At 37.0% G+C, this 22,383-nt stretch overlaps 2 protein-coding genes across 2 annotated transcripts; both read left to right on the top strand.

Moving 5' to 3' along the window:
• The first annotated feature begins 1,301 nt into the window (after nucleotides 1–1,301).
• On the top strand, nucleotides 1,302–11,996 carry LOC120471095 (polyadenylate-binding protein 4-like). The gene is made up of 12 exons (XM_039660833.2): nucleotides 1,302–1,579; nucleotides 1,664–1,779; nucleotides 4,381–4,520; nucleotides 4,603–4,697; nucleotides 6,029–6,166; nucleotides 6,990–7,085; nucleotides 7,180–7,407; nucleotides 7,491–7,569; nucleotides 10,010–10,137; nucleotides 11,349–11,409; nucleotides 11,508–11,638; nucleotides 11,718–11,996. Exons 1-12 carry the CDS (start codon nucleotides 1,331–1,333, stop codon nucleotides 11,805–11,807), a joined length of 1,551 nt encoding a protein of 516 aa, XP_039516767.2. The 5' UTR covers nucleotides 1,302–1,330; the 3' UTR covers nucleotides 11,808–11,996.
• Nucleotides 11,997–13,202: 1,206 nt separating this feature from the next.
• Nucleotides 13,203–22,383, top strand: pabpc1a (poly(A) binding protein, cytoplasmic 1a). The gene is made up of 15 exons (XM_039660837.2): nucleotides 13,203–13,853; nucleotides 14,500–14,693; nucleotides 14,782–14,897; nucleotides 15,152–15,291; nucleotides 15,654–15,748; nucleotides 15,835–15,972; nucleotides 16,079–16,174; nucleotides 16,342–16,614; nucleotides 17,326–17,416; nucleotides 17,507–17,617; nucleotides 17,700–17,848; nucleotides 21,138–21,222; nucleotides 21,312–21,442; nucleotides 21,860–21,955; nucleotides 22,054–22,383. The coding sequence occupies exons 1-14, from the start codon at nucleotides 13,661–13,663 to the stop codon at nucleotides 21,947–21,949; spliced, it is 1,902 nt and encodes a 633-aa protein (XP_039516771.1). The 5' UTR covers nucleotides 13,203–13,660; the 3' UTR covers nucleotides 21,950–21,955; nucleotides 22,054–22,383.

Genomic DNA, 22,383 nt, shown 5'->3' with positions numbered 1-22,383 from the left:
ATGTCAAGATGTGATTTTGTGTTGTTTTTCAGAGCGCAGAATAAAACGATGAAGATAAACGGGAATGTTTATTTATGATCTGACTGAATCTTTTAAATCCGATTCGTTGATCGTTATAAGCGTCTGGCAGATTGAATCTCGGATGCTTTCAGTTCTGCATCGATCATTAATTATAATATTCCTAATATCTGATGAAGATGAGGGTGAACAGCTCGCTGTATGTGGGCGATCTGGAGCCGGACGTGACTGAAGCCATGCTGTTCGAGCGCTTCGGGTCTGTCGGTTCGGTTCAGTCAGTCCGAGTCTGTCGAGATAAAGTCACGTGCCGCTCGCTCGGATACGCCTATGTGAACTTCGAGAAACCCACTGATGGTGAGACGATTGAGAACATCACCATAACACTATTAATCTACTGACCAGTGTGATTGATTTCACAAGTCTTTCGTGAAATATTTTTGTAACTTACCTAAGCAAGAAAGAAAGAAAGTCCTATGTCACTCCAGTAAATGTCAATTTCCTATGTCACTCCAGTAAATGTCAATTTCTGTAACCTAGGCCTAATTTCTGATTTTCTTGAATTTACTATTTTTAGTATTTTTTCCATGCTATTCCATAGAGCATAGGAAACAATATTTGAAACAAGTTATAATGGAATGAATGAATTGATATAACTTACCATTATGCACTCAAATAAATTAAGCATTTTAAGATTTACGCATTGAATAACCTTGTAGCCTATTTCAATTGAATAATTGATTAAGGATTGTTCAGTTATTCAATTAAACATATGTAAGGATTGTTTAGTTAAAAAAAATTACATTTCTGAAAAAAATAAGAATGAAGTGATTTTTTTTCTTGAAAAATATCTGCTGTTTTTCAGAGCGCATTGGCAAATATTTTTTCTCACTGTAAGCATAAACTCACTTCATTTTGATATAAGTTAAAATAATATGCATATCTAATATGCAAAATTACATTAGATAGCCTAAGTCTTGTTTTCTAAAAATGTTAGATTTAATTTAAGGATTACATATCTCTGCCAATGGGATGAGAAAAATAAACTTAATTCAAAGAGAAAACAAGATTATTTTTCTTAACCATGCACTGGCAGATTATTTTAAAAGCAAAAAATACATTTTATAGGCTACAGTTTGCATGTTATGTTTTTTTCATCTCAAGTCAATTTATGCATTTAAGAATTTTTAGATATTTATAGCCTACTTCTGACAATTTTTTGCAGTGAATATGGCTGACACATTTCTGATTGCCACTTGTTTATTGATTTGCGAGGAATCAATAAACAAAAAGCATTTGAAAATCTGCACTTAAAATGATCCAATTATTCAAGAAATTCATTGTAACGTTGGATCTCCTTTACATCGTAGCCGAACGAGCCTTGGATACCATGAACTTTGACCTCATGAAGGGCAAGCCAATGCGTCTAATGTGGTGTCAGCGAAACCCTTCCCTGAGGAAGAGTGGCGTGGGAAACGTCTTCATCAAGAACCTGCAGAAATCCATTGACAGCGAGGGCCTGTTTGACATCTTCTCATCATTTGGAAACATCTTGTCCTGTAAAGTAAGTAACGTTCTCCACCTCCAGCTCTTATAAGAGATAAATATCCAGCGCAGGAGAATCTGAAGCACGTTTCTTTTCATTAAGGTGTGTTGTGATGAAAACGGATCCAAGGGCTTTGGATATGTGCACTTTGAGACGCGTGAAGCTGCTGAAAAAGCCATCATGAAATTAAACGGCATGTTGATCAACGAGCTGAAAGTGTAAGTCGTGACTAAATGCATCGATTTCGTCATGTTGAGTCTTAAAGTTAAAAAGAGTAACGTTACCTGAAAAGCTTAGGGAAAAGTAGGCTACAGATACCTCACAGCAAAAATGACTTCACTGCAAGTCACCAATTCCAATGGCTACAACCTGATTTTTATAGAAGCTCCCCCATAGAATGGAAAATAAAAAGGTAAATTGCGACTTTTTAGCTTTTTCTTCTTACAATTGCGAGTTTACATCTCGCAAGTCTGACTTTATTTCTCACAATTGCGTTTTAAAAGTCAGAATTGTGAGGTATAAACTATTCTGAGGGGGTAAAGGACCGTAGTATTTTCCCCCCTTAGAATTGGCCTGATAACTCGCAAAAGCCTATATCTCACATAAGATGTCAGAATTGCGAGGTTTAAACTCGGAATTATGTCTTATAAAGTCAGAATTGCGAGATGAAAAGTCTAAATTATGTCATTTTTTTTCCTCAATGCGACTTTATTTCTCGCAATTCTGACTACCTCGCAATTGTGAGAAAAATGTCGAATTTTTTTATATGTTCAATGGCGGAAACAAGCTTCCATAGATTTTAACATGGGCTACTAAAGTACTGTAAAATAAAAGATGCACTCACAAGCAATCACGTGTTTATTTTATTTTTTTGTAAAGTTGAAATAAAACTGAAAACCTCAATATTGCAATAAATCAAGGTCGACACAACAGCCTTTTAGATGTCTACAAAATCTCTCAGTTAAGCTCAAGTGCTCAAAAGGGGCATAAATTACCCATATCATTCAAAAAGGCCATCTATATAGTGTTAATAAAATAATGTTAATTATTATTAAAGCCTAAAAAAGTCAATGCCTACATGCACTGTCTGGACGTCATGTCCTCATTTCAAATATCCTGCAACTAGCTGATAATGCACTCACATATGGCAAGCCGTTTTAACTTTTATTCATTTCCAGGATATGAGTTCTTGATATCAACAATTTCATTTTTTATATAAAAAAATTTAATTATTGATATCAACAATTTAATTGCTGGTATCTGTAATTGTATTTTTCACTAGTGAAATGTCACTATAGGCAGTCCCTCCAGAAAAACGCAATTATGCGATCGCTGAATTCAATGCAAAATCAGCCAAAGTCTGCATATTTATGCGGGGCCGCATTTTTTCAAATACGCCGCACTTTCGCTGCATAAATTGCCGATTTCCTTGCAAAATATGCGGGGTTTGCATAATTTCATAATCCTCGCATTTTCGTTGCAAAAAAAAGTCACATGTATTTTAGTAGAAAGTTAAAAAATGTTCCGTTTGCTTCACACAAGAGCAGCCATTTCCCTCTGTTTCCATGGGAACGTTATGAAGTGACGCAATTACGCGACGCCGGACAGACTCACGGAGGCGATTGACATCTCACAAATCGAACTCGTATAACTGTCTGTCACACGTTCTACCGTCACATCGTTACTTAATAAACAACATAAGATAAAAGAAGTAGCATCAAACAGAAATTACCCGCACACATGGGGTGTTCGAGGCACACATATAACACTGCAGAGAGTTCAACAGGGAGCGCACAGCTCTTAAAGGGGCCACACCTTATTTACACTCGTTATAGTCTGAAATAAAACAAGATGAGAAATTAAATATTCCCAGCACTTTCTATGATGTAGTATGCTTGCTTATCAAAGGAAGTAATAAGAAATGTCTCTTACATTAGCCTAGTGAGAACAGGATGTTGGGGGAATCACTGAAAAAGAGAAATCTTTTTCATCAAACCACAATTTTTGCAAGTTCTCTCAATTTTTGCAAATTCCTGCAATTTCATCGCATAAAATTGCATAAATATCCCGCATATTCCATCGCATTTTTAAAGAAAACGGGCCGAGTAGGCTAATCAATCAATTTTTGCCCGCAACAATCACAAAAAAGCTCCGCGTTTTTCTGGAAGGACTGAATACTATTATGGTAAATGTTATATATAAATCGCAAATTTTTTCACAAATTTTGGGAAATTACCACCACAAAATCAGTCATTTTGATCGCAAAAATCACAAAAAAAAATCGTGAAATCCTGGAGGGACTGTATAGGCTGCCATTTAGTTAAAATTGAATCGTTGATATCAAGAATGAAACTTTTTACTAGTTGAAATGTAATTTCTGATATCAAAAATTGCCATTGTTACTAGAAGAAATCTAATTCCTGATATCAATAACTATTATTTTAACTAGTGAAAACTGAATTGTTGATATCAAGAATTCATATCCTGGAAATGATTAAAAGTTAAAACGGCTTGTCATACTCACATTAAAGTATTTTAAACAAGGGTGAACAAGGGAAAAGCACACAATATATAGTACCTTCATTGCCCTGTAGATGGGGATATCGCTTTTGTAACAAATAAACCTAGAAATAGGTGACATGCAAAATGTAGTTTGTAATACTCATTACAAATGTTGGAGTAAAGAGTACATATACTTATTCAAAAATGTAGTCAAGTCGAGAGTAAAAGTAACTTACTCAGACAAGGTACAAAGTAGCCAAAAAGATACTGAAGTACAGTAACTAATTACAATGAGTTTCATTTGTCGCACCTTTAAGGTTCGTCGGCCACTTCAAATCGAAAAAGCAGCGCGAGGCTGAATATCAGGAGAGAGCAAAACAGTTCACAAACATTTACATCAAGAACTTTGGAGCAGATGTGGATTCCGAGACACTGACTGAGATATTCAGCAAATTCGGTGAGGATTTGTTTTATGGAAGTATAGATGAAACTTGTTATCTTGTTCTGTTGCATCTTTCACACTTTTCTTTTTATTTTAGGCCCAACCTTGAGCGTCCGCGTCATGACGGATGAGAGGGGAAACTCTAGAGGATTTGGTTTTGTCAGCTTTGAGAAACACGATGATGCCAAGCAGGTGAGAGATGAAACAGAGAACCAGACGAGGGAAAAGAGTGATCTGTGTGTTTGAGTGTTTACTGATTTAAAACACTCCATCACAAGGCTATTTTCTTCTTTCAACCAACAGCAAAGCACATGCACACAATTAGGAATATTATGGGCTGCAAAGGATCCTATTGGCAGCATTTGTCTGGTTCTGTGCTTTAAACTTCACAATTTTTAGAAGTCAATGCTGCTTTTTTCAAATTTTGTCTCCCATTTAAACACAAGACCCCATAAGTTGTGTGCCAAATGGCTCTTATGATGAGGTTTTTTCACACTCCCATTCTGCTACATACAGTAGTTTAGGATAATTGATATGCTTTTAGTGCTGTCAAATCGATTAATCACATCTAACCTAAAAGTTTTTGCTTACACAATATGTGTGTACTGTATAAATTATTATATTTGTATATATTATAATGTCTGTCTGTGTATACACACACCTACTGTGTATATATATATATATATATATATATATATATATATATATATAGTTATGAGTTAGCATTTTAGCACTCCCGGTTGTGTTTTTTAATGGGTTTTTGCTAAATTGCCTGAAATAAGGTCTGTGGTGAACAAAACCTCTAAATATTTTCACGTTGTGATCTATGGCATAAAACTGACCAATTATAACCTGCTTGTGTTTTTTAAAACTTTATATAGGCTTCAAATGTATAAATTTTGGATTTACTTTTGGATTAAAGATTATCTTGATAGACAAAATGTGTAAGGGTCACAACTCTTTGTTGAACACAGATCTAATTTTTGGCGATTTCCCACAAGTCTATGGGGAAAATGCATAGCTTTTCGACCTAGGGAACTTATGCGCCGCTAACTTCCGAGTTGTCCTACAAAGTGACATCATCACTTCGGCACTCTATTCTCAATGAAAAAATAAAAAAACCTTGAAGAAGACAGAATCGTACTGGAACGGGACTGAATGACTACAAAATGTAAAAAGTTTGTGGGAAGAAATAAAACTTAAATATATTTTTTTTGCAAGTGAGAGTAAATACCTGGTCACATTTATTCTAGAACTACTATAACATAGCTCTCACAATGCTGCACTTACTCATGATTTCTCTCAACACAGGCACAGGAGAGCTGTCAGTCAATAACAGTAGAAAAAAAAGTAACTTGCGTAAATTTCTTGCAAAAGGAACTCAGATATTTAAAAGTAATGCGTTACTTTACTAGTAATCTGATTACATAACTCAACTTACTTGTAATGCATAACCCCTAACACTGATTATACGTGGACCTCATAAGGAGATAAATAAGAGAAGTGTGTTATATAACCCCAAGGCCGTGGACAAGTTGAACAGGACGGAGCTGAACGGCAGACAGATATACGTGGGCCGAGCTCAGAAGAGACGAGAACGTCAGGTGGAACTGAAGCGACGCTTTGAACAGTTAAAACAGGAGAACATCATGCGCTCTCAGGTACCAGTGACGCCTCTGAAATTAATACTCTCATTAAAGGGCCATGCTTGTACACTAAGGACGATTTATAACGATAACTATGCTTTTACAATTGCTCTAATCCTCAAATTGCTCTAAAAAATAGGGAAGTGGACACCATGACTCTTTGATTTTTCAGTTGATAAACAATAAAAACATTTACAGCCAATCAGAATCCACCTTTAAAGAAAGTCAGCATTTAAAGTGGCAGACAACAAAACTGCAGCGCGTGCTTGTAATAAACATGTTAATATAATATAGTAATATAAAACAAGTATTGTTATTGTTATGGTTATAGTTATTATTAAAGTTGTGATTATTACAGGTAGTGTTATAGATAGCTTTACAGTTATTGTTGCATTTATGGTTATAGTTATTATGGTTATTATTGTTAATAATCATTATTAGTTAGCATTATAGTTATGATTAGAGTTATTATAGTTAATTGTAAAGTTATAATGTTAGTTATTGCATTTATTATAGTTATCTTTGGGTATTATAGAGTTATCATTAGCATAATCAGTATAGTATAGGCTAATAGTATTGTTATAGCCGTCATTATAGTTATTGTTAAAGTTATAATTATAGTTATCAGTAGTTATCCTTTTATTTATGTATTTTAAAGTTAACATTAGATTAGTTAAAGCTATTCTAGTTATCATCTGCTGGTGTGCATACCAATATAGTTATCATTCTAGTTAGGGATCATCATTATAGTTATTAGTTATTATAGTTAACATTGATGTTCCTATTCTAGTTGTCGGTCTTGTGAACGGGTCTTAAAACACTTTGATCATCCTGACAGGGAGTGAATCTGTACATCAAGAACCTGAGCGACAGCGTAGACAGCGATCTTCTCCTCAAAGAGTTCTCGCCATACGGGAACATCACCAGCGCTACGGTAGGGATTCATTTTTCATCATACAGAAATAGTAAATGCAAATAAAACAGCAGCCATAGATCCAGGATTGTGTTTTTTTTCCTTCTTCATTCAGGTGATGACAGACGGCGGCCGCAGTAAAGGCTTCGGGTTCGTTTGCTTCTCCTGTCCTGAAGAGGCCACCAGAGCCATTACTGAGATGAACTGCCGCATCATCGACTCCAAGCCCATATACGTCTGTCTCGCCCAGAGGAAGAAGGAGCGGCAGGCCCATCTCATCCACCAATACATGATGAGAAGGGCAAGCTTCCTTCGACAGCAGGAGCACTTCTTACCAACACAGGTCGAGATTCACATCACATGCTCTCATCGGAGAAAAGCACATGTGATGGGCTTTATTACATGCTTGATCTGTACGTTTCACAGGATCAGAATTACTCTTCATACCACAACACCCAACCTCAACCCGGCGCTCAGGGGAACGCACAGAACATCAGTCATCAGTGTGAGCAGACCTTCTTACACAACACACAACAATGAGATTATTTACATCAGGGTTTCCCAAACTGGGGTTCTTGAGCGGAGCTTACAAAAAATCAAAATAAAACACAAAAATGTATTATATCATAATAAAAATAAAGATAGATTAAACCATGCTTTGTATTATATCATAAAATAAAAAATAAAGATAAATTAAACCATTCAAATTAAAACTCAAATGCAAAATGTTTCAAATTAAAATTTTACTAAAATGAAAAGTACACTATGTAACTTTTTTTGGTTCAAAATTATCTACATTTAAATAATAATTTTTAATTTAATCATAAAAATGTAACAATTTAAATAAATAAATCATTTGAAATAAAAACAATCAAAATAAAAACACTAGTACACAATTTTATGTGTATACCTGCATGTGATTTCAGCATTGTCCAATGTGAGAGAGCTGTAAACATGTGAATGTGTTGCTAATTTTTATATATATATATATATATATATATATTAAATATTAATATTGAAATATACATATATTAAAATCTTAAACCGCCCAACTCGGACACTTTTATTCCAGAGCTTTCCAGTTGTAAATAGGACTAGATATGGCGTTCTTGAGCGGAGCTTACAAAAAATCTAAATAAAACACAAAAATGTATTATATCATAAAATAAAAAATAAAGATAAATTAAACCATTCAAATTAAAACTCTTACTAAAATGAAAAGTACACTACGTAACGTTTTTTGGGTTCAAATTTAACTAAATTTAAATAAAAATGTAAGAACAATTTTTTATTTAATCATAAAAATTTTACAATTTAAATAAATAGATCATTTGAAATAAAAACAATCAAAAATTAAAACACTGGTACACAATTGTATGTGTATACCCATGTATATCCAATGTGAGAGAGCTGTAAACATGTGAATATGTTGTAATTTATATAATTAATTTTTTTATAATTTTTAATTTTTAATATTAATAATTTTTAATATATATAATTTATATTAATTTATATATATATATATTAACTTAAAATCTTAAACCGCCCAACTCGGACACTTTTATTCCAGAGCTTTTCAGTGGTAAATATGACTAGAGATGGCCTTCAAGTCCAATTTTAAATTAGGAAACTCATATTTATGATAATTCATTAGATAGCATAATAGAGAGAAAACACGTACTGTAAAGTGACCAGGGCAGGGTTGCACCAACCATTTATTTATTTATTTATTTATTTATTTAAAAGGGACAATGCATGTTGATAAACATTTCAGTAGTGTAAATATGCCAGAATTAGCCCCAGGGCTACTTTCCATCTGCAGTCACCATCACCCCATTCACATCACTTAAACTGAAACGTGAAGTCCACACTAGCTCGTTTGTAACTAACTCTGTACTATTTGTTCCTAATGCAGAACGTAGCTGAGTAGGTTGTAAGCACTCTTTAAAGTAATGCGTAGATGTAAAATATGACATTTACCCTCAATGATCCTCAATTACCCTTCAAATACGTGAGTAGAAATTGTTTAAATGCTGTGAATTTCAGTTTATCCTTCACTCTAACTTCTTTTGCCTCACATATCTAACGGTAAATATAAGTTTCCATTAAATACAATAGTACTAAATTATAAGTAGGCATTTTTATACGTAAATAACTTTCAGAAACTATTTGAAAGGAATAAAGATCAATACGGATATGAGGAATTACCTTAGGAATTTAGTTTGTTGAAGAGCCTCTAACAAAGTAATCTGTTCACATAATGTTCTCTCTCTTAAAATGTAAGCAAGTGTAAATGTCAGCTTTGTCACATGTGTCTAGAGAATTGAAGTCTGTCAGGGAAAACAAAAGCTTATTGATGCTATTCTGTAAGTCTACTACACTGTAAAAAAAAATTGTTGGTTTAACTTAAAAAAATGAATTAACCTGGTTGCCTTAAAATTTTAAGTTCATTGAAATGGAAAAATTGAGCTAATACGAAGAAGATTGATTTAATCATCAGAAACTCAAAATATTATGTTATCTGAACTACATAAATTATCTAAGTTGATTTGACAAAAGAAAAAATGTGATTACAAATCATTTTTTACAGTAACCGTTTCTCCTGATCAGAGGCTTCCATAATAACTATATAGTTTATTATGTGTAAAGTTACACTTCAACAAAGTTTTACGGTGCAACCCAAAAATATTTAGTAGTGCGTAAGTTATAACTTTACGTCAAAACAAGCTGACAGAACAGCTGGTGCAATCACCCCTGCTGTAAACAGGCCCTGTCTAATCTGACACACCCATTACAGTTCTTAGAGTCTTTACTTATGAGCTGATGACTTGAATTAGGTGTGTTTGATTAGGGAGACATCTAAAATGAGCAGGACCTTCAGGACCAGGATTGGGAACCACTGAGCTAAAGCTTCTGATGGATTTCTTTATCTGTCTTCCTCACAGCCAGTTTCACTCCCTGGACGCCCAGCACAGCTGCAGTGAACCGAGAACTGCAACACACGTACACACCTGTAGATAACAACCATCACGAGTTCACCAGCGCACCGCAGGAGCAATGGGCTGTCCAACAGGTGCACTAAACAAGTCACTTAAAGGGATACTTCACTTCTGGAAAGATTAATGTGTATCTAAAGTGGGTCATTTATGTAGAAGAAATGTGAAATTATTTTTGAGTTTGGAGCTTTCTAGACTGAGAAAAGCCAGAAAATGTATTTTTGACTTATGTGGATGAAAGACAACAACTCCCAGAATGCACTTGCTTCGCTGCCCTTGGTGGCCACGCCTACTGGTAACAGAGCGTTAAACAACAAGTCTAGGCTATTAGTGAGTCTCTGTGATGAGTCTGCCCGAAAATGTGTTTCGAGAACGCTCAAAATATCCGGGATTCGGCTTTTGCGTTCTACAGTCGCCATTCATCATGTTTACTGTGGCGAGCGGGACGAGTGAGGGCCGCGGGAGAATGGCGCAAGGCCGGTGGCGTGATTAGCGATGAGCGACACCTGTGAGACGCACCGGTCTCGTATCTCTCACGGAGGAGCGGGAATTTTCTTAGCAATATTAAAACACACACATCAACCGATCACTTGTTTAGCGTTCATGTAAACACTACATTCAGATCCACCAATCGGAATGAATTCAGTCAGATTGAAACAAAAGCTGTGCATGTAAACAATGAATGGCGACTGCAGAAAGCAAAAGCTGAATCCCGGACATCGACGGCCGGACATGTCCGGGAAAAAGAGGATGGTAACCCCGACTACTCAGCTTTCTCCACAGAACAAGAGCCTGCTAGCCTAGCTTTCAAAAAAAGATGGCCGACACTATGTGTTCATTCTGTGAGTGAGATCGCCCTCTATGGGCGGGTTGAGGACATGCGGGAAAGACCCGACTACTGACTGTAGTCTTTAGACTCTAGACAAAAACATCCTTCGATGACGCAAAATGACGATTTTTTCCAGACAAAAATACATAAATCTCTCATCTCAGGGGGATATGAGAGTGGAAAGCACGGTAATTTGAAAACACTACAGATTTTCTACTAATACAAAGCTTAATGCTAAATCCTGAAGTATCCCTTTAAAAAAGCGACATATAAATGATTAATTCACTCTCTCGTTCATTCATCATTCACCCTTTCACGCTCTCACTCACTCTCTCTCCCTCTAAAATAAATAAATATTTTTAAACGCAAGCCATCAAATAAAGCACAAAGTCATACAAAGAAACTTTTATTTAGATTTTTTTATAAAAACGTATTGTACATGTTCTCGTCCACATTAAGGTCCAGGAGTCTCTGACCACATCCATGTCCAGCTCACCGGAAAACCTCAAACAGATTCTGAGCAAGTTTATTTCTGTTTTATTGTGTTTTTCTGTCTTTTCAAACTCTTGTTTGATTTGTGACCATGTCTTTTAAACATGCATCTCCATTCTTCCACAGTTCACAGCCTCTTCCCACTCGTCCAGGACATGGTAGGGCCCTTGGCGAATACGGTCACTGAAATGCTGTTAGAGATGGATGAATTTGAACTGATGCAGTTGCTGCACTGCTATGAATCTTTGTGCATGAAGGTTTGTTCCTGTTAGTTTGGCTTTGGCTGCTTTGATGTATGATTTATTTCTGTAGTGTGTAATTTTTGTGTGTGTTCAGGTGAATGAAGCACTTACTGCTTATCAATCTTATCAGCCAATGGACGCGACACCGATGTCCTTCAGCAGCCCTTATTCTCACTGCCTGTGACAGATATCAATGCACTGACCACAGCGTGTTTATTCATTTTTGTAATGTTTCTTTTAATAAATTTAACAATTTAATGTCAATTAAAAAATATTGTTCTGCAACAATATAAATAAATATATATTTTTGCATTTCTTTCAATGTCAGTTAAGAAATGTCATGCAACAATATAAATAAATATTTTTTCACGTTTGTTTGTTTTCCAAGGCTTTTTTTTTATTTTAAATGTTTTCTATTTTTTATTTTAAGTTTAAAATACCAATTCCACATTTAATTTTCCATATTAAATTCAAAGTTGAGTCAATGCAGTTGATGAGTGTCAAATGATAAAGATTATGTATATATAGCAGTTTATTAACAGATTGCATATTATAAATGAGCTGGGGGTTTTATTTATTGAAAGAAAAGAGCTAAAAACCAGGAGGCAAGAAGCATAAAGATATTTTGGTAAATTTATATGACATTTAAATGTTCACCCAAAAATTAAAATTGTGTCTACACTCAATTTGTTCTGTCTACCCTCAATTTGTTCTAAAAATTATTTACCCTCAATTTGTTCTAAACCTATATGAGTTTCTTTCTTTTGTTGAACTACCTCTTTTTAATGCATTTGGCATGACTGCTTCATGACTGCATACATTCCCTGGGGAACAAACACATGACCTTGACATTCACCTCTTATTTATGGACACCTATTTCGGTCCCATAAGAAAAAGAAAATCATGCTTTAGTAAATGGTAATTATGAAGAAATTATAACATAGTATGTCATGAATCATGACTATAAGGAATCATGATTATAAGATGAAAAGTAGAAATTATTAAGTCATAATTATTACAAAAAGTATAAATAATGACAAAAACCCTTGATTTCACAGACAAGGCCACACTAGTCACAGTCACAGACTAAAATGCATGTTTGAGCTGTTTTAACATATTTTAAAATATATTAGTGCCATTGTTTTGCCTCAAGATGCACACAAGTAACTTTTTTTTGTTTCCTATGGCATGTTTGTAAAAGCAACTTAAATGTTCTAATTGGACTAAAGCCTAATCCGGTCTTAATCTAAATCATGTCTGTGAAACCAGGCCATAAATTCATAGTTACGACATTAAAATAATAATTTAGATTTTTTTAATAATAATTTAGATATTTTTAATCTCATAATTTTGATTTAGAGTCACAGTATGACATAATTTCGACTTTATCTCATAATGTCTATATTTTATGTCATAACTATGACTTTTTATGTGATAATTAAGATTTACCAAAGCACGATTCTTTTCAAATGTGGCAGAAACGCACATTGATTGACTCTTATTTTGCTCTTACGTAAAAAAAATAAAAGAAGCGCACGCAACTTCCGGCGAGGACGCCTTCTTATCTGAGCCGTACTTCCGCTTCTCTCCCCCTACCTTGTGCGGTGCGAGAGAGAGCGCGTGTGCCACAGAGCCTCGGCACACTCATCTTATATAAAAAATCAAAAATACAAAAAAAATCACAAAACAAGAAAAAAATACAAACAAAAAATCTACTTTTATTGCCGAGTACCTCGGTGAAGCAGGATCAGCGGACAGATTTGAGAAGTTTATTATTAAGGCAGCACCGCAGTAGGCCTGAGGAGATTTTAATCATCTTATCATCGACACCGCGAACACGTCGACGCCAATTCGTTACCAAACGCGTTTTAATTAGTCTTCAATACTGTTCTTTAAGGGTATTTATCGTGTTAAGGCGTTTTCGAAAGGTAAATTAAACCGAGTAACGTTAGTTTGGAGCTCGTGCGTCGCCATTACTAAACTCGTCAGTTTTTCCAGGTGTTGCGGTAGATCGCTCTTTTGTCGTACGGAAGAAAGATGAACCCTAGCGCTCCAAGTTACCCGATGGCCTCCCTGTATGTGGGGGATTTGCACCAGGATGTCACCGAGGCCATGCTTTACGAGAAGTTCAGCCCTGCCGGGCCCATTCTGTCCATTCGGGTGTGCAGGGACATGATGACCCGCCGCTCTCTCGGTTACGCCTACGTCAACTTCCAGCAACCCGCTGACGGTAAGCAAACGCTCCCGGTTGATTTCTAACACAATGTTTTAAATTGCTTTTGGATGTCCAGCTAGTTTGGAATCACGGACACGTGCGGCACGTGACCGTCCTCCGGTTAAAATTCTAAGTTCAATGTTTATTAACAGGGCTATTAGGACGTTTGTATTAGGACTGGTGTATGTCTTAGTTTCCGTTAACGTTACCGAGGCCAAGAGAAAAATATCTTCTCTCAGGACATTAACCTCACGAACAGAAATTTTTGTTTAACGAATCATGTGTCCTTGTACATATTTTGTTGTGTGTACCGGAAGCTTTAAGTCAAATGCAATGTGTGTAATGAATCTCAATGATTATGAAAAAAAAAAACTTGCATGTGTGATTTGAAATATGGATTTGGCCCCTTTATTCATAATTCAATTCAAATGACGACACAACCGATGTAAAAAACTGGTGAAATGAGTAGGCTACTTGTTTTACACATGTACTCAGACTGTCGCCAGAGGGCGCTACACAAACCATGTTTTGAAGTCCAAAATAGATATAGATGTATCTTTATTATAGTTCTAGCAGTCTAGCATTAATTTTCTTTTGCTGTTAAGGTTTGTTGGTCATAACTTAATGCTGATATTTAATGTATTTTAATTACCTGTTTCAGCTGAGCGTGCCTTGGACACAATGAACTTTGATGTGATTAAGGGACGACCCGTCCGCATCATGTGGTCCCAGCGAGACCCCTCACTGCGCAAGAGTGGTGTTGGCAACATCTTCATCAAGAACTTGGACAAGTCCATCGACAACAAGGCCCTTTACGACACATTCTCTGCCTTCGGAAACATCCTGTCCTGCAAGGTAATAAACGTGTGTTTGCACTTTGCAGTGATGTGCATGTTTCTGGTGTTTGGTGCTTGTGCTCAGTGCTGGTGTTCTCTTCCTGAAGGTGGTTTGCGATGAGAACGGCTCTAAAGGATACGGCTTTGTGCACTTTGAGACCCATGAGGCCGCAGAAAGAGCCATTGAGAAAATGAACGGCATGTTGCTCAATGACCGCAAAGTGTAAGTGTGCATTCGAATTAACTACTTTGTACTAAATTGTCGGTTTGGAGTCAAGTGTGCTGATTCTGTTTCAAGCATGATTCGTACTAATTTAAGCTACTCGAAGATATTAGTATTTTTAAATAAAATATAAAATTAATAACTATTCATTGAAGTGTTTAAAAACGTATTACTCTTGAGTTTGTCGTGAATGTAGCCTCTATGGACTTAAATTCACATTCAGAATAATAATGGTAACTTATTCCATCTTAAAGGTTTGTCGGTCGCTTCAAGTCTCGCAAGGAGCGCGAGGCTGAGATGGGCGCCCGTGCCAAAGAGTTCACCAATGTTTACATCAAGAACTTCGGAGAGGATATGGATGATGAGAAGCTGAGGGAGATATTCAACAAATATGGTGAGTATTTTGCTGCTTGTAAAAGCCTGTTCACTCCCAAGAATGAGATTAACATCAACACCAGTGAACAGTGTCGTTCTGTTTATAAGGGTGCGCTGTCGTCTTCATAACGGAATGGATTCTGATTGGCTGTCGATGTTTGTTTTTATTGTAAATCAGCTGAAAAAAAAAGTAGTTCTTAAAGTGATTTCAATGACTTTGTTTCTCTTTGGAGTTATATTTGTAGTTGTGGACTGTTTTATATTTTGAATGATTTGACCACTGCATCTTGATCATTATAGTTCTTGTCTTTTGTGTAAATGGGCCTGCTTTTGACCTTATTGCACGAGTCAGATCTTTGAAGTGTTCGGCTGTCATTACAGGTCCAGCACTGAGCATTCGTGTCATGACCGATGAGAGCGGTAAATCTAAAGGCTTTGGCTTTGTCAGCTTTGAGAGGCACGAGGATGCCCAGAGAGTGAGTAGAAACAGATTAATATCATTGTGTAATCATCACTATTGTGATAAAATGTTGTATCCTGATGCATTTCCTCTTATCATCAGGCTGTGGATGAGATGAATGGGAAAGAGATGAACGGAAAGCAGGTTTACGTGGGTCGTGCGCAGAAGAAGGGCGAACGTCAGACAGAGCTCAAGCGCAAGTTTGAGCAAATGAAGCAGGACCGCATGACTCGCTACCAGGTAAAAAATGACCCGTGTTTGGCTGATATAAACATTTAGAGGGTGGTAAAGTTCTTAAAGGTTCAGTGATGCTTCTTTAAGTTTGAATTCATCTTGTTTTTAACAGGGAGTAAATCTCTACGTGAAAAATCTTGATGACGGCTTGGATGACGAACGCCTGCGTAAAGAATTCGCACCATTCGGCACCATTACCAGTGCTAAGGTACAAAGAAATCCATACAAATTAATATTTCTAAAGTCTCAACTTTCAAATTGTCAATTTTAAATTGTCTGAAATCTTTGGTTTTCCTCGAGATTTGTTTGGATGATTGACATTAATCCCTCACAAGCGTCAGAATTGAATGCTGTTGAATCTTGTGATCCACTCAGGTGATGATGGAAGGTGGCCGCAGTAAGGGTTTTGGGTTCGTCTGCTTCTCTTCCCCTGAAGAAGCCACTAAGGCCGTGACTGAAATGAACGGCCGTATCGTCGCCACCAAGCCCTTGTACGTCGCGCTGGCCCAGCGGAAAGAAGAGCGCCAGGCTCACCTCACCAGCCAATACATGCAGAGGATGGCCAGTGTCAGAGCCGTACCGAACCCCGTCATCAACCCCTACCAGCCCGCACCACCATCTGGATACTTCATGGCAGCCATTCCACAGGTCAGATAACACTGTTCTAGTTATGGTGTGGTCACATTCACCATTGTTCAAATAAATTGATAGCAACGGTTTGAGTTGGCCATTAGAATTCGTCATGTTGACCAATGAAACTGCTTGGTTTGAAAGCGTGAACTGCGAATTCAAATTTGGTTGAGCTAAAAAGCAGCTGGTGTCATTCAGCCCAATTAATTTCTAGTTTTGTTTTTAATAAATAGTGTCCGTGTGGTTATGAATTCTGTGGTTAGTGGAAACCATAATGTACATTTTGAATGTCACTAGGAATATATTTACGCTCACTGTCGAATAGGCCACTCTAGACTAAGCCATATGTTTGTTAATGGATGAAGATTCTCCTTTATGCACCTATTGCATTTATCACTGTTCTGATTGAACTGTTACGACTTTTTACTTTTCACTTTACTAATAAACAAAATATTTCTAATGAAGACCAGATTTAGTTATAGATTTTTCTTTTTCAAAGATGAACTTTAAAAGCCTTTAATAAACATGGCATTAAGCTATAAACAATGTCTTTGCAGTCAAATCTAGAATATTAAGTGTCAACTGGGCAAGAAAATAGACAATTTGCCTTTTTTTTTTTTTTTTTTTTTTAAGTTTTGCTAATTTCTTCTCTTTAACGATCATGAAGTGACAATTCAGAACAGTTTATTCCTCATTGATTCACATTCCCTTCTTTTGTGTGATTGACAGGCTCAGAATCGTGCTGCGTACTATCCCACCAGTCAGCTCGCACAGCTCCGCCCCAGTCCTCGCTGGGCCACTCAGGGTGTCCGGCCACAGCGTGAGTAGCTCCGCCCCCTTTTCTCCGGTTTACTCATACTCTAAACCATAACGGTTAGTTTCATTGTTTTGTTTCTCGTTTCCATTGTAGATTTCCAGAATATGCCTAATGCCATCAGGCAATCTGCACCCCGTCCACAAACCTTCGGTGCCGTGCGTCCCACCTCCCAGGTCCCTCGAATGATCCCCTCACAGCGCATGGGTGAGTGAACTTTGCTGTTACACATTTAGCTAATGCATTACTACAGTTCTTTGATCCTGAGTGTCCTTTTTCTTCCTGGCAGCGTCTCAAGCGATGGGACCTCGTCCTTCTGGCGCAGGTGCCGCTACTGGTACCGCTCAGGTGAGAGGAGTGCCACAGTACAAGTATGCTCCTGGAGTCCGCAACCCGCAGCAGCACATGCCCAACCAGCCGCAGGTTCCCATGCAGCAGGTATTAGTTTTACATTTGATGGCACTTGTTGTTGACTCCCCAAAATATGTCTCCAATTTAAAAACATTTGAGAACTAGTGCATCCCAGTTTGCATTCTTGTGCACAATTCTGTGATATTTTGTAGAATAGTGATCACACTAAAAGAAAATCCAAAACAAAATGTGCACTTTAGCACCCAGATGATGCACTTGTGGAAGTGGAGTGTTGGACTGTTCACGCACTCAACTGACACTTATGTGGCCAAATCAGGCAATGATTTGGACAATACATTCACTAGACTGAGTATAGTCAGAGAACGTCTAATTGAAGAGAATTGGCACTGGCTTGTTACTTCCGGGTTCTGGACTGGCTGCAGTAACTCATCTCTGTCCATGCGGGGGCGCTCGCGGTCGAGTGCAGAATGAATGGGAGTCAATGGGGTTTCACCCCCAGAAATCCACTTTTCTTATGATGTAATTTGAAAGTTGCATCCAGAAGGGAGGGCTAAGATAATACACTCAACTGAAAATTGCATTTTTAAGTTCACTTATCTGTTCTAAAAATCCGTTCAAAACTGTGATGACGTCACACAATAGCAGAATGCTAGCGTGTTCCGGCCAACAACGGCCTAACCTGTAAGAAATCAAATGGACATAAGTACTCGTTCATTCGACTTTTGGCCTATAATCTATATTGAACTTGAGAAAACAACAATAAAATCTATGTTGATTTAACGACAAGCAGGTGAAAGACGCATTTAGCCGTTTAGCCCCATAGACTCCCATTCATTCTGCACTCGCCCGCGATCACCTCCAGTGGAATTCTAATGGAACTGCACCCAAGGTGATGCACAATGGGGCTAATAGGAAGTGCCAAGGCTCTCCGTTAGACGGGCTCTGTTATAGAGTCATTTGGAAGAAAAAATAAACCTATTATTGCACAGCTCTATATATAAAGTAGGATCTATATTACATCCAATGGTGTTATTTTTACCTTGTAATTATTTGTGAAATATACTAGAAGTTTTCTAAGGATCAGCAAAGCCCCTTTCAAACAGAGATTCCGGTAATACACGGATAATGTGACCCAGCATTTGTCCCGAGATTGTTTGATTTCGGTTCATTCACACTGTCAGTGATTTGCTGGGATCTGTGAGTGCGTTCACATACAACCAGTAAAGATCCCGGAAAGACACATGACATCAGGATGAGGCGTGTAACGTATAGGCTTGCCGCGATAGACGGTGTTGACGGTGTTACCGGTTTTAAGCCCCATCACCGGTGACATCACTTTCCCACCGTGACACCGCGATGTCTTGACTTTTTTTTTTTTAAAGTATTCGTTTTTGCTAAAATATTTATTTGAATTAATTAAAAATAATAATTTTCAATTATTTAGTTCTGAAGAGAGCATTATAATTAAAAATGAACTGCGCAACGCGTGCCGGCACGTCACAGATGAGCAAGCATCAGGATTCCATTTAGCACGTGTGGAGACGAGAACGAGTCAAATTACAGAAAAGCAAGATAATGGCGGAAGATTTGGTGTCAAAACGCAATGCAAAAGCGCCTGTTTGGCAATATTTTGGCCAATATATATTAATGTTAATAAATGCCAATTTATAGTGTTTTTTTTTTTTTAGAGTGCTGTCATTTATGTAGGCTATGGTCCTTTTTAAAGTTTTTATTTTATATTCGTCTCTTTTTATTTGGTTTTATCTTATTTAAACTTTGTTTAATTTATTTAGGCCTATTTTGTTTTCTTATTCGTTAATAAACGTTTTTTTTTTTTGGGGGGCCCACAGTTTGCCGATTTAAATGCCAATTTATAGTCTTTTTTTTTTTAGAGTGCTGTCATTTATGTAGGCTAAGGTCCTTTTTAAAGTTTTTATTTTATATTCGTCTCTTTTTATTTGGTTTTTATCTTATTTAAACTTTGTTTAATTTATTTAGGCCTATTTTGTTTTCTTATTCGTTAATAAACGTTTTATTTTTTTGGGGGGGCCCACAGTTTGCCGATTTTCACTTTTTTCAGCCTATGCATGGGGTTATTTTTATTCGTTCGTTATGCTGATAAAAGTTCTGTCTATATTTTATTCGTTTATTATTATAATAAAGGGCTGTCTAAATAAAAGTTTATTGTCAGCGAGTTGTTTTTTTTTTTTCTCCATTCCAGCAATTGACGCTGAATTGCAATTGACGCTTATTTCGAAAGTGAAAGTGTGTCATTTATGTAGGCTAAGGTCCGTTTTGAAGTTTTTATTTTATATTCGTCTCTTTTTAATTGGTTTTATCTCATTTAAACTTTGTGTAATTTATTTAGGCCTATTTTATTTTCTTATTCGTTAATAAACGTTTTATGGTTCTTATTTGTTTGGGCCCACATTTTGCCGATTTTCACTTTTTTCAGCCTATGCATGGGGTTATTTTTATTCGTTCGTTATGCTAATAAAAGTCTATAAATAAAAGTTTTATTATCAGCGAGTTGTTTTTTTTGTCCATTCAAGCAATTGACGCTTATTTCGAAAGTGAAAGTATAACGCGCACGCATTTAAAAGCTATTTAACCCCCCCGCCCTGCCCTCCACGGTGACACCGGGATTACCGGTGTTGTCACACGTCGATTAACCGGTGGGAAATTTTCCTCACCGCGGCAACCCTAGTAACGTACACGTTGAAAACATGTACACATGCATACCATTCCACAAAGCTGGTGAACGATCTCAGGTTCAGCGCAGATAGTGAGGAGCTCCTGGTCTCTGCTTTGTTCCAGTTTGCAGACATTTGTTTGTCCTTTCTTTGTTGATGACAAACACAAACTTTCTTCTTAGAGCAACAGAGTCATGCGATGGCACAAGCGTCATCACTGACACACCCATTAGTTAAGGCATTGGTCCTGGCTTTTATTCACACAGCGCGTGTTCTGGGACTGATTCTGGCAATGTTACTAGGTCCCCAACCCGGCATGGATGCCGGTATCAATACACGCGTTCACACAGAATGCGTTCTGCCAATTTCCTGGGAATTTCCCGCCAATTTCAATGCGCTGTGTGAAAGGGGCTCAAATAACATCGATTTATATGTTAAAATGAAGCAGAAATACTGATAGTATTTCCTATTAAAATATACTCCAATAATCTGTTTTAACAATCATTTTACACAGATGATACCATTTAGTAAACCTCAATTGCCTGATTTTGAATTGTCAACTATTATCGGTTAATTGTCCAACTTTATTGAACATCACAGCATGTTATCTTACAGAAGTGTTTTCAGGTTTTCTAATGTTAATATATTTGACTCCTGTTCAGCCTGCGGTCCACGTTCAAGGTCAGGAGCCACTGACTGCGTCCATGTTAGCTGCCGCCCCTCCACAAGAACAGAAGCAGATGCTGGGTAAGCGGTTCGATCTCTCTTGCTCCTGTTTTGCTTCCCTTAATTGAATGTAAATGTTTATTTTAAATGTCTCGTTCGCCCTGCTACAGGTGAGCGCCTGTTCCCGCTCATCCAGAACATGCATCCCAGTCTGGCTGGAAAGATCACTGGTATGCTGTTGGAGATCGACAATTCAGAGCTGCTCCACATGCTGGAGTCTCCGGAGTCTCTGAGGTCAAAGGTCAGTGGTCCTGTGGTGTTTTCCTTTTTGTTTTTCCAAGTTATTGGATTTGTCCTGATATTGGGGATATCATTATCACTGCTCCTAGTGAAAATGCACGTAAAATCTATCAAGGTGTATGAAACAGACAAAAACACTGTCTATCTTTGTTACAAATATTCATTTCACAGAAGTACTGGGAGTCTGGGTTAAAGTTTATAGTTCGGATATACACACTGCTGTCTACGCAAGCTATCAAAATCGAGTAAAGGTCACATTTAGGAAGTAGCATGGTGTTTCATATAACGATTACATCATAAAGCCACCAGATGGTGACAAATGTAGGACAATGATCTCGGTTTGAAACAAAGCGTGATTCTCAATGTATCCAGAATCAAGCAGGTCTAGTGTGTAATGGCTGTTTTACATGTTTTCCAGGTGGATGAAGCAGTAGCGGTGCTGCAGGCTCACCAGGCCAAGGAAGCCGCCCAGAAATCAGTCCCCAGCACTGCTGTGCCGGCCGTCTAACGCAAGGTGGGAGAAGATGGATTTTGCTAATTCATGATGATTTTATGGATTCATTTTCTCTGCTTGACATTTGTCTGAATACACCTTTTCTGATTCATTTCCAGAATGAACCTCTCTGGCCCTGACTTCACCAAGGACGCATTAAAAAAAGAGAATAAATATAGAAAAACCAGAAACTCAAAACAGAAAAAAACCCTACAGTGATTACATCCAAATATTTTGCCAGGTTGAGAGAGCTCTTGACCTTGATTTATTATTAAAAATGTACAAAAAAACAGAAAACTTTTAATTTTGAAAATTCCAAAACATTCCTTTCTTTTTATTCCTCTTAATTGAATGCTCATTGTCAATTGTGTTCTTGCAGTTGATAGCTGAACATTTGGGAAAAGTACATTGGATTAAACTGCTTGAATAAATAAAACTTTAAACATTTA

The sequence above is a fragment of the Pimephales promelas genome, chromosome 12, assembly GCF_988280905.1.
Source record: "Pimephales promelas chromosome 12, fPimPro1.hap1.1, whole genome shotgun sequence".
NCBI classification, from domain to species: Eukaryota; Metazoa; Chordata; class Actinopteri; order Cypriniformes; family Leuciscidae; genus Pimephales; species Pimephales promelas.
Note: the sequence above shows the minus strand (reverse complement) of the source record. Positions and strands in the feature narration are given on the sequence as shown.

Coding starts and splice junctions, on each gene's coding strand:
- LOC120471095 (XM_039660833.2), top strand. CDS start 1,331: ATGATCCAATTATTCAAGAAATTCATTGTAACGTTGGATCTCCTTTAC. Junction 4,521..4,602: donor TGAGATATTCAGCAAATTCG/GTGAGGATTTGT, acceptor TTTTTATTTTAG/GCCCAACCTTGAGCGTCCGC. Junction 7,408..7,490: donor AGCACTTCTTACCAACACAG/GTCGAGATTCAC, acceptor TACGTTTCACAG/GATCAGAATTACTCTTCATA.
- pabpc1a (XM_039660837.2), top strand. CDS start 13,661: ATGAACCCTAGCGCTCCAAGTTACCCGATGGCCTCCCTGTATGTGGGG. Junction 16,615..17,325: donor TCATGGCAGCCATTCCACAG/GTCAGATAACAC, acceptor TGTGATTGACAG/GCTCAGAATCGTGCTGCGTA. Junction 17,849..21,137: donor CGCAGGTTCCCATGCAGCAG/GTATTAGTTTTA, acceptor ACTCCTGTTCAG/CCTGCGGTCCACGTTCAAGG.